The sequence below is a fragment of the Acanthamoeba castellanii genome (assembly GCF_000313135.1).
Source record: "Acanthamoeba castellanii str. Neff unplaced genomic scaffold scf7180000084594, whole genome shotgun sequence".
NCBI classification, from domain to species: Eukaryota; Discosea; order Longamoebia; family Acanthamoebidae; genus Acanthamoeba; species Acanthamoeba castellanii.
Window position 1 is genome coordinate 784,439 of NW_004457584.1, and position 13,322 is coordinate 797,760.

Genomic DNA, 13,322 nt, shown 5'->3' on the forward strand with positions numbered 1-13,322 from the left:
CCACCTGTGACTCAACTGGCCCTTCCTGCACCACTGGTACAGAAAACTTCACCACTGTCTCGCACATGGTCTCACATACCTCTGTGTAGGGACCATTGGCCGTGTGCACGTCCTCCACCAAGGTGCCAGCTCCATGTACACCATCTGCGCTTCCCTGTGTGACCGCGACCTCGTCCTCGCCCATATGCGACATCACCACCAACCACACACCATCAAAAAGCCCATGCCAAGGTACTTCAATTTCAATCAAACATTGACAAATCTACATACCGAATCTCACTTGTACATGGCCACAGGACCCCCCTACCATCGCGACTTAAGAAATGGCATCACAGCCTGCTTTACACCGCGCAACACACCAATCTAGATCTTCAGCGAGGATGAACAAAACTAGTTTCTTCTCCATTTCCCGTTGTGACGCAGTGTTGCGCCATCAGTCTACAAAAATCCGATTCAGTGGCCAATGGCGCTACTGGCGGAAGCCGCCTTAAATTAGATCCCCGGTTGGGCGTCGTTCCCCGATCGTCCGGGTGGTGAGCACAACAATCAACTGTTGGAGCGAAACATGACCGGGCCAATAATTGTGGACCGTTGGCCCATTTCCCCGGAGCACCTCCTCGCGCTTTGGCCGTTTGGGCGAATGGCATCGCGTCCTTTTGAGTAACACCGAGTCTCGGTGATCGGATTCAATAGCTTGCACTCCGTGTGGATACAGCCGGGTGCAACCACGGCCCACGTTTCGCCGCCGAACCCTTCGGCTCAGTGCAACGAGTACTCGAACCCACCGGTCGTGCGGCCGTTGAACAAACAAGCTACAACCCGCGCACCTGAGCACCACCCGCACCGCGCTATCCTACAAGAGGTGGACAATGGGGCTCGCCTTGCGCCTGGTGCTGGCCGTCTGTGGCCTTCTCTGCCTCCTCCTGCAGCCAGTGCCCATTGTTGATGGTACCCTAAGCTTACCTTCTTTTGGGAGAGGGCGTGTGCGGGAGTTGATCGCTCATCTCTGCTTGTGTGTGTGCGCGTCAATGAAGCGGCCATGAGCACCAACCTGTTCGGGGACGGTACGCCGAACTCTCGGACCATACTGACGGCCTGGGCCGACCGCTACTCCTACGTGCGGGACGACGTCAGGTGAGCGCGCGCACTACCCTCCTTTCCCTTCGACTTCCCAGAGATTGATTTGCTGATGTGTCGTGGACATACGCCATCCACCATCATATCAGCATATCGTACACAGGAGGCGGCATGGAGGAAGCTCTCGCTGCCTACGGCCGACAAAAGTTGGTGCGTTCCCTTTTTTCTTTTTAGGTTTTATTTTATTTTATTGTATGCCATTCTATTCTATTATTATTATTTTACGCGCTGTGTGCACGGGAGACTTGGGCCAACACGAGGACGCAGCTGAGTAGATGAGCGCAGAATCGCCCGGGAGGAAATGGTTGAACTTCGTCTAATTGTCCTCCGATCGCCAGGATTTTGTGGGTTCGGACCGAGCTCTGGCAGCCAATCTCCTCGTCGAGTTCGGTGATCTGGTTCAATTCCCGCTGTTTGGACAGGCCTTGGTCCTCGCCTACAACGTCGATGGCCTCACCTCCTCCGATCCCAACCTCGTACACCCCCTCCTCTTCTGGCGCTGATCTGTAATCTTTGTTGATTTGTTTTTCTTTATTAATTGATGTGGTGCGCAGGTGCTGAGCAGGGAGACGGTAGGCCTTATCTGGGCCGGCGAGATCACCATGTGGAACGACACGCGCATCAAGACCCTCAACCCGACCATCGCCAGCAAGCTGCCCGCCGCGCCCATTAGCCTCGCCTACAACATCAACAACGCCTTCTCGCTGGCGGAGGGGTTCAAGGTGGCCGTGTCGAGCTTCAGCAGCGTGTTCCGCACCGCGCTGGCAGCGGCCAACAACTCGTTCGACCTCATGCCGCCCGCTCTCGCAGGGCGCGCTGTCGAAGCCGGGGAATCGAAAAACCGCACGGCCTGGGTTCTGGTTCGTCTCCCTTGCTGTGCTCTTCGTCTCTTCTGTTGTTGTTGTTGTTGTTGTGTTGGCCGGCGCTGATGAATGAACAACGTTGGTGTCGTTGATGCACAGGCCAATCCCAACAGCATGACCTTCGCGCTTCAGAGCGATGGCGAATCGGCGGGCTTACCCTGGGTCGCGATGTACAACAGGGCCGGCAAGCTCTCTCTGCCCAGCAAGTACTCGGTGCAGGCCGCCATGGCCGAGTTTTCTGCGGCCTACAGCGCCGGCAACCTTTCGGTCGATATCAGCGATGCACCGGGCAACGACTCCTGGCCGCTGGCCTTTATGACCTTCATCTTGCTCAACCGGAGCGCCATGTCGCTCGACTGCAACAACATCGAGGAGCTGATCCGCTTCCTCGCCTGGACGCAGGTCAACGACAAGTATAACGTCCCTCTCTCTTTGAGGCTCCAGTGACATGGCCCTGTCTTAACTGACATCACGTTGTGTGTGTATGTGTGTGTCACAATCAGGGCAGCGAACTTGGCGATCGAGAACGGGCTCGTGCCCATCGACGTGAGCCTGCGCCAAAACCTCCTCGACGTCTTCGCCAGCATTCAGTGCAACAATTCACCGGCGATCGACACAGCCTTCCTCATCGGCGCCGGGCCTCCGTTACCTATCTTTACGGCCTGGACCACGGACCAGTCGACCAGCGATGTCACGATCAAATACTTCGAGTCCACCTCGCAGCAGGCCAAGAGCCAGCTGGTCTCTTTCGACGAGGAGTTTGGCACGACGATCAACGGCATCGAAGCGGAGTGGACCACGGCCATCCCCGACATTGCCCTCCTGCCTGCCGCCGTGTTTGGCATGGTCCCGAGTACTGGCCCTCTCACCTTCTGGCCTGCTGATGGCCATAGCTTGCTCCCTTCCGCTCTAATCAGAATGGCGACACGACACAAAACAAACAGATTACAATTTGGCCGAACTTGATGGGTTGGATCTGGTGCTGGACTTCAAGACGCTGGCGGACATCTATCTGGGCGAGATCACCATGTGGAACGACTCGCGCATCTTGGCCCTCAACTCTGCAGCCACAGTGGCGGCGCTGCCCACCCGCCCGATCCAGGTCATCGTTCAGACCACGAGCTCGTCCATCACAGAGAGCTTCACCACCCTGCTCAACGCCACCGTGCCCGCTTTTGCTGAACAGGTATTTTTTTAAATTTATTTTTACTCTCACACCTGTGTTGTCCGTGTTTCCATCGCGTGTTCCATTGCTGACACACACGCACAATACACAGGTGGGCGTGACAGACGTGGCGCGTTTCCCGGTGCAGGCTTTGGCCACCACGATAGCGGCCAGCAACTACTCCACTCTGGTGTCGACGTTGGCCAGCACTCCTGATGCCTTTGCCGTCACACTTCGCTCCGCTGTTTTGCTGGTACGCTGACACCCACCTCGCGCTTAAGGATTCTATTCCGCTGCAGCGACCTCCTTTCCCCACTTAAGCCTCTGCATCCCCTCACCTTGCGTGCAATGACAGTCGCGTGGACTTGCCGCGGCACACATGTTCAACAAGGCGGGCGTGCTGGTGCACGCGAACTCGACGTCGTATGCAAGTGCGCTGCGCAACTATCTGGCCTTCACCACAGCACCCGCCTATGGCGGCGTCATCCTAAGTACCACTCTCCCCGCCGCGCTCTCTCCTTTACACGTTATTTATCTCTGTTATTAATTTATTTTTCCATGCTAGCCGAGGGAAGTGCCAGTTGGCCTCTGGCGGCGTTTGCGGCGCTCATCTACCGCAGCCGGACCATGCAGGACTGCAGCAAGGCGGCTGCCCTCGCCGACTTCTTCTATTACACGCAGACCAGCCCGAAAGCCAAGCTGTCGGCTGACAGGCAGGGCTACATCATCGGATCGACCGAGCCCGTGCTGAAGAGCCTGTTCCTCAACCAGCTCAAAGCGTTCACGTGCAACGGGGTGGCGGTGAGCTCAGTGGCCGCGTGCATCAACGACGGCAAGCTGTGTTCGGATATCGGGTCGTGCGCCAATCAGGCGTGCGTATGCCCGAGCGGCAGGACCGGGCAATACTGCGAGGATTTCGTGTCGACCGACTCAAGCAGCGACTCAGCCACGATCGGCCTCGGTTCTTGCCCTCTCCTCCGTGTGGCCCCACAACACCACCGCCCCACCGGTAGCTAACCTGTGCTGTTTTATTGTCCGATCTTCTGGGATCTCACAGCGGTGGGCATTCCGGGCGCGGTGTTCGTGGTGCTGGTGCTGGCGTGCCTCATCGTCGTGGTCGTGTTGATCCTCGTCAAGTACACGAGAAACCGGACCGACGACTGGGAGATCGAGTACTCGGAGCTCGATATGGGCGAGCAGCTGGGCACCGGCGGATACGGCGCGGTCCACAAGGCCGTGTGGAAGGGAACCGAGGTTGCAGTGAAGGTGATGGCGGCAGAGAAGGTCACCAAAGAAATGGAGAAGAGCTTCCAGGATGAGGTACACACACACCCTCGCCCACTAATGGGCTCTCTCATTTTATGTGCATTCTTAACCGAGGGACCTTTACAGGTGCGGGTGATGACCTCGCTGAGGCATCCCAACGTGGTGCTCTTCATGGCGGCGTCTACCAAGCCGCCCAAGATGTGCATCGGTACGCTCCATACATCCATGTGCACCTGTACAAGCTTTTAAGCTGATCTGTATCTCCCCTCGCATTCGTAGTGATGGAGTTCATGTCGCTGGGCTCTCTCTTCGAGGTTCGTCTTATTTAGCGCCTCCTCCCTCTCCTTTCATTTTATGCGAGCTTAAGTCTGCGGCTGTGGTTGGTCACCTTGATCTCACCCATATACATTTTTTTTGGGGTGCCTCATGCGCAGTTGCTGCATAACGAGCTGATCCCGGATATACCCTTCCCGCTCAAGGCCAAGATGGCCTACCAGGCCTCCAAGGGCATGCACTTCCTCCACTCCTCCGGTACGCGCCATGGCCTTAGCCTCCATGCCTCGATCTTTTCAAGCATTTCGCAATACTTGAACTTGCACTTCCATGACCTCTACTCACTACCTCGCGGCCTTCCTTTCATGCACAATAGGAATCGTGCACCGAGACTTGAAGTCGCTCAATCTGCTGCTCGACAACAAGTGGTAAGTGAGTGGTTGCTTATGTGTTCAGTCCTAACCCATCACTGCTCGTACTAATCGCTCCGCGGGGCCGCTCTTTCTTATCAGGAACGTCAAGGTGTCGGATTTCGGCCTCACCAAGTTCCGCGAGGACGCGCGGAAGGGCGGCGCACAGGCCAACGACGCCGGAAGCGTCCACTGGACGGCGCCGGAGGTGCTCAACGAGTCGGCCGATGTTGATCTCATCCTGGCCGATGTGTACAGCTTCGGCATCATCCTCTGGGAGCTCCTCACCCGCGAGCAGCCCTACTTTGGCATGAGGTTCGTTTTTACCAATTTTCTGTTGCTAGTTGCATTGTCGATGTCGCGCATCACCTGATCGACTCCTTTATCTGGCGCAACAGTCTGGCGGCGGTGGCAGTGGCGGTGATCAGAGACAACATCCGGCCGCGTATGCCGGAGGTGCTCACGTGCCCGCAGGAATTTGAGCAATTGATCACCAGCTGCTGGCACAGCGACCCGGTCATCCGGCCCACCTTCCTCGAGATCATGACGCGCCTCTCGTCCATGAACGGCGACTCCACGTCGGCCGGCACCTCCTTCACCTCTCGGACCTCGTCGTCTTCCAGCGGCGGCAATTCGAACCGCGAAGCTAAGCGGGTCAGCCTTTACGGCTCGTCGTGGACGCTGCCGTCAACCAACGGCTCTGCGTCAGCCGGCTCTGGGTCATCGAGCGGATCGAAGAACGGCTCGGCCGTAGCTGCGCAAGCGGCCGGCGGTGCGGTTCGAGCGCCGGAGGGTGAGTTGGCGATCGTGTTCACCGATATCACGAGGGCCGCCTCGCTGTGGGAGTTCAACCCATCGGCCATGCGCGACGCCACGCTGCTGCACAATGAGACGCTGCGGGCCGTACTCAAGCGGCACAAGGGCTACGAGGTGGTGTTCCTGCGGGACCGGAACAGCGGCGAGGGCTCCTTCTGCATGGCCTTCCAGCAGGCGAGCGACGCGCTGGCCTGGTGCTGCGACGTGCAGCGCGCCCTGCTGCAGGTCGAGTGGCCCGAGGCGCTGCTCGACCACCCGGGCGCAGCGGAAGAGTGGGGCGACACTGATGACCGGTACGGCTAGCCTTCTGCGCTCCTGCAGGAGACCTTTCCTCATTCATGTGGTCGCAACCCGCAGAGTGCTGTACAAAGGGCTGCGAGTGCGAATGGGCGTGCACCTGGGCACACCCAAGGTGGTGCGTGATCCGATGACGCGCCGCGTGGAGTACATCGGGCCTGTGGTAAACGCGGCCGCGCGCATCACGGCCATGACCCACGGAGGCCAGATCGTCATGAGCCACGCCGCCCACCACAAGCTGCTGGCTTCAGCAGGCCCCGATGCTCCATTGAGCCTGGGCGCGCGGGTGGTGTCGTTGGGTAAGTTCGAGATGCCCGACGTGCCTAACGGTATACACCCGTCATCACCACCAGGCGCTCGTCGTCGCTCTGATGGCTGATTGTGTGTCGGTGCGTGTCGTATCGTGTCGTGCCGTGTGTTCCGCAGGCGCGCGGCTGTACGAGCTCAAGGCCGAGGGCCTCGAGGCCCGATTCTTCGGCGGAGTAACCAACGACGACGGCGATGGGGCCACTACGTCGTCGGGCGCGGCCAGCGATAGCCAGGAGGTTGCAACACGATCAAGCGGCGGCGAAGACATGCAAACGGCGGTGGGCGAGGGGATGATGTTCAAGGAGGACACGTTCCTCACCTCGGCCAACCTATGTAGGTGGATCATCGACTTCCACGAGATCCAGATGGGCAAGCAGGTGGGCCTGGGCTCGTACGGCGTGTCTACCGCGGCAAGTGGAAGGGCGTAGAGGTGGCGGTCAAGCGGTTCATCAAGCAGAAGCTCGACGAGCGGCGCATGCTCGAGTTCCGCGCCGAGATGGCCTTCCTCTCGGAGCTGCACCACCCCAACATCGTGCTCTTCATCGGCGCGTGCGTGAAGAAGCCCAACCTGTGCATCGTGACCGAGTTCATGAAGCAGGGCTCGCTCAAGGACATCCTGGCCAACAACGCCATCAAGCTCACGTGGAAGCAGAAGCTGCGCATGCTCCGCTCGGCCGCGCTGGGCATCAACTACCTCCACTCCCTCACCCGGTGATCGTGCACCGCGACCTCAAGCCCTCCAACCTGCTCGTCGACGAGAACTGGAACGTCAAGGTGGCCGACTTTGGGTTCGCGCGCATCAAGGAGGAGAACGCCACCATGACCCGCTGCGGCACGCCCTGCTGGACGGCGCCGGAGATCATCCGCGGCGAGAAGTACGACGAGCGGGCCGACGTGTTCTCCTTCGGCATCATCATGTGGCAGGCGCTCACGCGACGCGAGCCGTTCGCCGGGCGCAACTTCATGGGCGTGTCGCTCGACGTGCTCGAGGGCAAGCGCCCGCAGATCCCGGGCGACTGCACGGCCGAGTACCGGAAGATGATGAAGAAGTGCTGGCACGGGGTGGCCGACAAGCGGCCGCGGATGGAGGACGTCGTGGCCTTCCTTGACTCGCAGGTCGGCGATGACGACGTTGCTCCAGCTGGCCTCGCCGGCGTGTGATGGCCTCGCCGCTTCTGGCCTCGAAACCTGTACAGCCTCCTTCTCACCGCAGCAAAGAGAGTACCAGAAAAGATATAATAAAGAAGTCGGACCAGAAACAGCTGGAGAAATAACAACAAAGGCTTCGGGCCAGCTTGTTCCAAAGCGCGCACCACATGCAGGACCATCACCATCACGCCTACCACCAGCATGCCGACCACCACCATCACCAGCAGCAGCATGCCTACTCCCCTGCGCCGCAGCAGCACTACGCCTATCCTCCTGTGGTAGGCCCTCCCTACGGAGGCGCCGTGAACGAGGTCCACGTCTACCACCACGCGGCCCCAAGTGCGCGTCAGGCTCGCGCCGTCGTGCTTTGGCCGTGGAGGCTTCCCTGAGTACGTGCCCGACGAGCTTCGCGGCCGCGTGGCCGACGGCGACTACGTCGCGCACATCCGCCAACTCAACTCCGACCTGTCCCGTGCCAGCTGGGGCCCCTGTTGCCATGTAGTTTGAGCTCTCTTTTTCTTGTCGCCAAAAAAAAAACGCTTCTGTCGCTCCTTAGCACTGGAGCACATTTCCTTGGATGGCCACGCCTACTGCAGCTACAGGAGAAGTGAATATGTGAAGAGGCAGGACCTGAGATTGGAGATGCTGCAATGGAGGGAAACACACATACCAACTTCATCAGGGTTGGGCACCTCCATGGGATTGAGACCAAACACTTCCTTGACCTTCTCCACCACAGCTGGAGTTCGGGTCATGCCGCCCACCAGGAGCACTTGGTCCACCTTCTTGGGACCGGCTGCCTGCATGAGCGAGGGGGGGGGTGAACACAAGCTTCAATCTCTCTGCTCCGAGGGTTTGACCCACCTTGAGAGCCAACTCGCAGAGCGTGGCGGTACGGTCAACGAGAGGTTTGGTCAGCTGGTTGAAGTGGTCCCTGGTGAGGCGGGCGGTCAAGTGCTTGTCGCCGGTGACAGCCGCTGGCAGGTCGATCTCTGTGGTGGGCACGGAGTCAAGGGCCTTCTTGGCCCTCTCGGCGCCCTCTCTGAGCTGGCGGATGGCAGCTACGTCCAAGAGGGAGAGGTCCACGGCCTCGTTCTTCCTCTTCTTGAGCTCGTCCATCAGATACTGGAGCACGGTCGCATCAAAGTCCTCCCCGCCGAGGAAGGCGTCGCTGCTGCTGCTGGTGAGCTCGCAAAGGCCAAAATCAGTCATCTCGAAGAAGGAAACGGAGCATGCGCCGCCGCCCAGCTCGAACACGGCAACGCGCTGCGGCTTTCCGTAGTTCATATGCCAGAAGGCGGTGCCCATCAAGGCTGCCACATGTCCATGGACAAAGCGAAATACGTTGAGACCCGCAACGCGGGCCGCCTCCTTGATTTGCGTGGTGGTCGCTTCGTCGATGTTTAAGTAACTGTCACAGTGAAACCCAGAATGGAAGGTGAGTTCTTCATGCATCCACAAGTATATACACTTCCTCTATGGAGAAAGCTGTGCTGTTGAAGCGAGAAGCGTACGTGGGGACAGCGAAGATGGCCTCAGTAATGGGGTGCCCCATGTGTTTCTCAGCCGATTGCTTGCACTTTTCAATGATGAATGTTGCAATCTGAGCGGGGGAGTGGGCCTGCCCACCTGTAGGTGCAGATAAAAGTTAATGCTCTAACTCTCTCAGTCACGTTCACGTTTGAAAAAAAGCCAAGGGAGTCCGAACCAATGGCAACCCAGGCGTCGCCGGAACCGTTGGGGGCCTTCACAATGTCATAGGGCACACGCTGCTTGAGCTTGGCCACTTCCTCTGAATCGTGGCGCCCTCCTGTGGGTGGGCGACATGGGGCAAGTCACACTCAGTGTTCGGGAGGTGCTATCCAATGGGTCCTACCAAGTAGCGGCATAAATCCGAAGATGGTGCCCCGGGGGTTGGAGTCGCGCTGGCGCTTGGCCTGGTCGCCGACCAGCACGGTGCTCTCGCCTGTGGCAGGGTCCTGGGAGAAGGCCACCATTGAGGGCAGCCTGGCAACGACATCGGCATTGTCGACCCATAGTGGCTTGCCCTTGTTCACCAAGACCGCGGCGCAGGTCTTTGTGGTGCCCATGTCAACGCCCAGCACAACGTCTGCGAACGATGAACACAACACAAGCTCGTTGATGATTGGCCAACCGGGTCGTGACACCAAATCAAGTCCAGCATAGAGGGAGAGGGGGGGGGGTAAGTACGCACTTGGGCTGCGGGTGTGGTGATGGTGGGAGATAAAGGGTCTCTGTAAGCGCCCGGCGAAGAGGGTGGAAGTTGACCCAGCAGCAGCAGCACGGCCAAGGGGAAAGACCATGTTGCTCTGCATGAGGTTCCATCTACGAGTGCTTCGCATCCTTACGCGACCCTGTTTTTGTCCGATCGCAACGATTTGGTTTGGAAGGAAGTATGAACGAAAGGAAGAGAAGCAGAGGCCAGATCATGTTACTCTATTGAGGGAAACTTGATCTTGTCCGTTCCAGGAAATTGGTTTGTTTTGAGTGAAAAATGCTGGGCCCTCTTGTGGTTGGTCTTTCGTTACCCTGACAGGAACTTTTATGATTGGTCAGCTCCCACCCTATAGACACTCATCCTCCACATGAGGGCTACCACCAGCGACACCTGGAGAGAACCCGATGAAAGAACTCACTCCATGATCATCAACGATTTTCTTGGCTTCTTGAGAAGGGTCTTGAGTGATTGATAACAATGCCCACAAGCAAGGAGCAACCTGGACCGCCCTGATTCCACATGATGATGGGCGCCTTCTCCAGTGGCACCTTGGAGGCGAGGGCTGCCAAGTAGAAGATGCGGAGGTTCCCGAGGGTAGGATGGGCGCCGCTGTTGATTTACCCACTGTACATGGTGAACGGCGGGTCATGGTCGAGTCTGGGGAGGTGCTTCAAGCACTCACTTGCTCACTCACCCAAAGCGCGCTCAAACATGAAGGCAGGGTTGGTGTTGCTGCTGGCCTTCCTGGCCACCACGGTGTACGCAGCGCTGGATGCGGAACCTCTCTTTCTCTCTTCCTGCCCTTGGGATCGCCAGCGCCAGCGCTGGGGCCACGCTGTGGTCACCTGGGCCCGCGCAACTGAACCCGTCGTCGCCTCCGGCCTCGTCCACGCCGCTGCAGCCGCTGCTCCTGTCGTCACCGGCCATCGCCTGGCCGTTTGACCCGTCCAGTTCGCCGCTGACGCCTCCTCCGCCCACCAACTCGCCCACCACGTCACACCACTTGTCGTCTCCTCCTCACTGCAGACCCAGAACGCGTTGGGCGGGCTCGTTGGGCTCAAGCCGGCTATTGAGGTGAAGAAGAAGAAGAAGAAGGAGAAGACGCAACCGAAGGCCGGCAAGAAGCAACAGGGACCCAAGCCCAGGTCCAAGCCCCAGGCGAAGGGCCGGGGGTCTACCTCGCAAGCGTGCAAGCAGAACTGGGAGGCCCTACTCCAGGGCACGCAGCTCAAAGACGAGACTATGCTCAAGGGCAAGTACTGGCACCTCCGAGGCAAGGCTCCGAACAACTGATGGCCCACACGTTACCTTCATTCGGTGGATCACAAGTTGATCGACCACCTGTGCAGCTGAAAAGGCCAGGCTGCAGACCACGGCGGCCACCACGGCGGCAACCACCACGAGGGCGACACCCCACCAGGGAGACGACGGTGCTTTACAAACGACGCCCACACCACGCGCTCCGGTGCTCCCTGCTCGGTCGCGCCTGGGTTCGCTCTACCGGTGGATTCATCAGCAGTCCCAAGGTGACAACACGTGAGTTGGCGCCTAACGCCGACATGGAAGTGTAAAGTAATGAAGCGAGCCAATCAAAACAAATGAGCGAGAGCTTAGGAACATGACGCGGGTGATTTTCTTTGTCGGAAAGTGGTGATTGGCCGCAAAATGCAAGGCTCGCTCGATTCCCACCTTCACCACACCTTCTCCACACCTTCCCATCTTCAGCGGTGAGTTACGTCCAAAAAAGGAAGCAAATGCCCACTCGCTGGGCCATCAATAAATAGTTTGTGCTCATCTGTTCCTGCAAACAAACCACCCAGCACATCAAGCCAACAACTTATCTAGACCCAACACACATCAACAATGAGCAACAAGATCATCACAGTTCTGGGCGCGACGGGCAAACAGGGAGGCAGCGTGGTGAGGGCGCTCCTGACCCAGGGTGGGTACCACGTCCGCGCAGTGACCAGGGACGCCTCGAAGAAGGCCGCGCTAGACCTGATCGACCTCGACAAGCAGCTGCGGGGCGGCAGCGGCGAGAGCCGGGTGGAGCTAGTCGAGGCGCAGCTCGATGACGAGGCCTCGCTCAAGCGCGCCTTCGAGGGCGCCTACGGCGTGTTTGGCGTGACGAACTACTGGGAGGGGGCCGACCTGATGAAGGAGTTCCACCATGGCGTCCACATCGCTCACGCCGCCAAGGCAACCAACGTCAAGCACCTCGTCTGGAGGTATACAGTCTACATCTTTTTGCCCGCCTCTGCTGCTAAACTGTTGTTGTTTTTTTGTATGTCCTTGTGCAGCTCGCTCGAGTTCAGCTACGTGCCGCACTTCGTGTCGAAGGCCATGGTCGAGTCATACATCCAGCACCTCGGGGTGCCCTACACGGCCATCTACTTCCCTGCCTACTACGAGAACCACCTCGGCTTCCCCATGGCCCCGCGCCGCCAGGCAGACGGCACCTTCGTGCTGAGCATGCCGATGGACCCTGACCAGGCTCGCCTGCCGCTCTTCTCCGTGGCCGACTCGGGCGCGTTCGTGGTCGAGGCCCTCAACTACCCCGACCAGTACCTGGGCAAGCAGATGCGGGTCGCCAGCGAGAGCCTCACCGCGCGCCAGATAGCTGTCACGTTCGAGCGGGTGACCGGCTTGGCGACGCGCGCGGAGGAGGTCGACCACGAGGCCTTCCAGCGCAGCTTCCCGGGCGCAGAGGAGCTCTACCTCAACCTCAAGTGGTTCGCTGACAACCCGACGGGCCTGCGCGACGTGGCCTGGTCGCACCGCGTCCACCCGCAGATCAAGGACTGGGCCGGCTTCGTCCACGACCACCTCGACTTCTACAAGAACCTCACTGCTCAGTTGTAGTAAGGGAGTGTGGAGAAGACGGTGGGCAAGGGGAGATCTCGTCAAGAGAACCATGCAAGGACGAACCATCCTTCTACACCGCTATTGGCGCAATCTATTTCTTTAAAAGGTGAAAATGCAAAACAGTTGGCAAAAAAAAAAATGAGAGAGATGCTTTTTAATCAAAAAAACAACAACAACAACTGATAACCGGATAGCTGTAACTAGCTAAGAGGGCCATGTTTGAAGCGCTAGGAGTTGTGCCTTGGTTTCAATTTCCTGTTGTGTCCTATTAGTCTTTACATCTGAACCATGGATTGTCAGTGTGAGTAGGTGGAGGGGAGATAGGGGAAGTGGCACACCACCAGGCTTGGTCTTCTCATTCAGCACAGGGGTCTCTTGTTCATGCTTGGTCTTTACTCTTGCTTGGTCTTTCCTCTTCTCCTTAAGCAAGAAAGTGAGGCTTTCTTACTCTTGTATAAAAGATGATATCCACACACATGATGGTCAGAACAGTAGGGGATCTGAACACATGAGGGAGCAGGTTTCCATCCAGT

At 58.4% G+C, this 13,322-nt stretch overlaps 5 protein-coding genes across 5 annotated transcripts; 4 read left to right on the top strand and 1 right to left on the bottom strand.

Annotated features, from left to right (window-relative positions):
• Positions 1-869: 869 nt before the first annotated feature.
• On the top strand, positions 870-7,251 carry ACA1_055950 (serine/threonine protein kinase; the record flags this gene model as incomplete). The annotated part of the gene is made up of 21 exons (XM_004344162.1): positions 870-948; positions 1,035-1,134; positions 1,227-1,287; positions 1,476-1,613; positions 1,692-1,997; positions 2,100-2,413; positions 2,504-2,853; positions 2,945-3,186; positions 3,314-3,418; positions 3,521-3,656; positions 3,731-4,126; positions 4,223-4,485; positions 4,558-4,639; positions 4,711-4,745; positions 4,866-4,962; positions 5,081-5,132; positions 5,217-5,429; positions 5,459-6,223; positions 6,252-6,556; positions 6,654-6,913; positions 6,952-7,251. 21 exons carry the CDS (start codon positions 870-872, stop codon positions 7,249-7,251), a joined length of 4,599 nt encoding a protein of 1,532 aa, XP_004344212.1.
• A 601-nt stretch (positions 7,252-7,852) lies between these two features.
• On the top strand, positions 7,853-8,192 carry ACA1_055960 (uncharacterized protein; the record flags this gene model as incomplete). Its single annotated transcript, XM_004344163.1, has 2 exons — positions 7,853-8,024; positions 8,065-8,192. The coding sequence occupies 2 exons, from the start codon at positions 7,853-7,855 to the stop codon at positions 8,190-8,192; spliced, it is 300 nt and encodes a 99-aa protein (XP_004344213.1).
• Positions 8,193-8,237: 45 nt separating this feature from the next.
• ACA1_055970 (chaperone protein dnak, putative) lies at positions 8,238-9,775 on the bottom strand (the record flags this gene model as incomplete). The annotated part of the gene is made up of 6 exons (XM_004344164.1): positions 8,238-8,275; positions 8,356-8,485; positions 8,550-9,096; positions 9,200-9,314; positions 9,394-9,495; positions 9,562-9,775. The coding sequence occupies 6 exons, from the start codon at positions 9,773-9,775 to the stop codon at positions 8,238-8,240; spliced, it is 1,146 nt and encodes a 381-aa protein (XP_004344214.1).
• Positions 9,776-10,635: 860 nt separating this feature from the next.
• Positions 10,636-11,217, top strand: ACA1_055980 (uncharacterized protein; the record flags this gene model as incomplete). The annotated part of the gene is made up of 3 exons (XM_004344165.1): positions 10,636-10,680; positions 10,741-10,860; positions 10,951-11,217. The coding sequence occupies 3 exons, from the start codon at positions 10,636-10,638 to the stop codon at positions 11,215-11,217; spliced, it is 432 nt and encodes a 143-aa protein (XP_004344215.1).
• A 570-nt stretch (positions 11,218-11,787) lies between these two features.
• ACA1_055990 (NmrA family protein) lies at positions 11,788-12,786 on the top strand (the record flags this gene model as incomplete). The annotated part of the gene is made up of 2 exons (XM_004344166.1): positions 11,788-12,152; positions 12,225-12,786. 2 exons carry the CDS (start codon positions 11,788-11,790, stop codon positions 12,784-12,786), a joined length of 927 nt encoding a protein of 308 aa, XP_004344216.1.
• Positions 12,787-13,322: the final 536 nt, after the last annotated feature.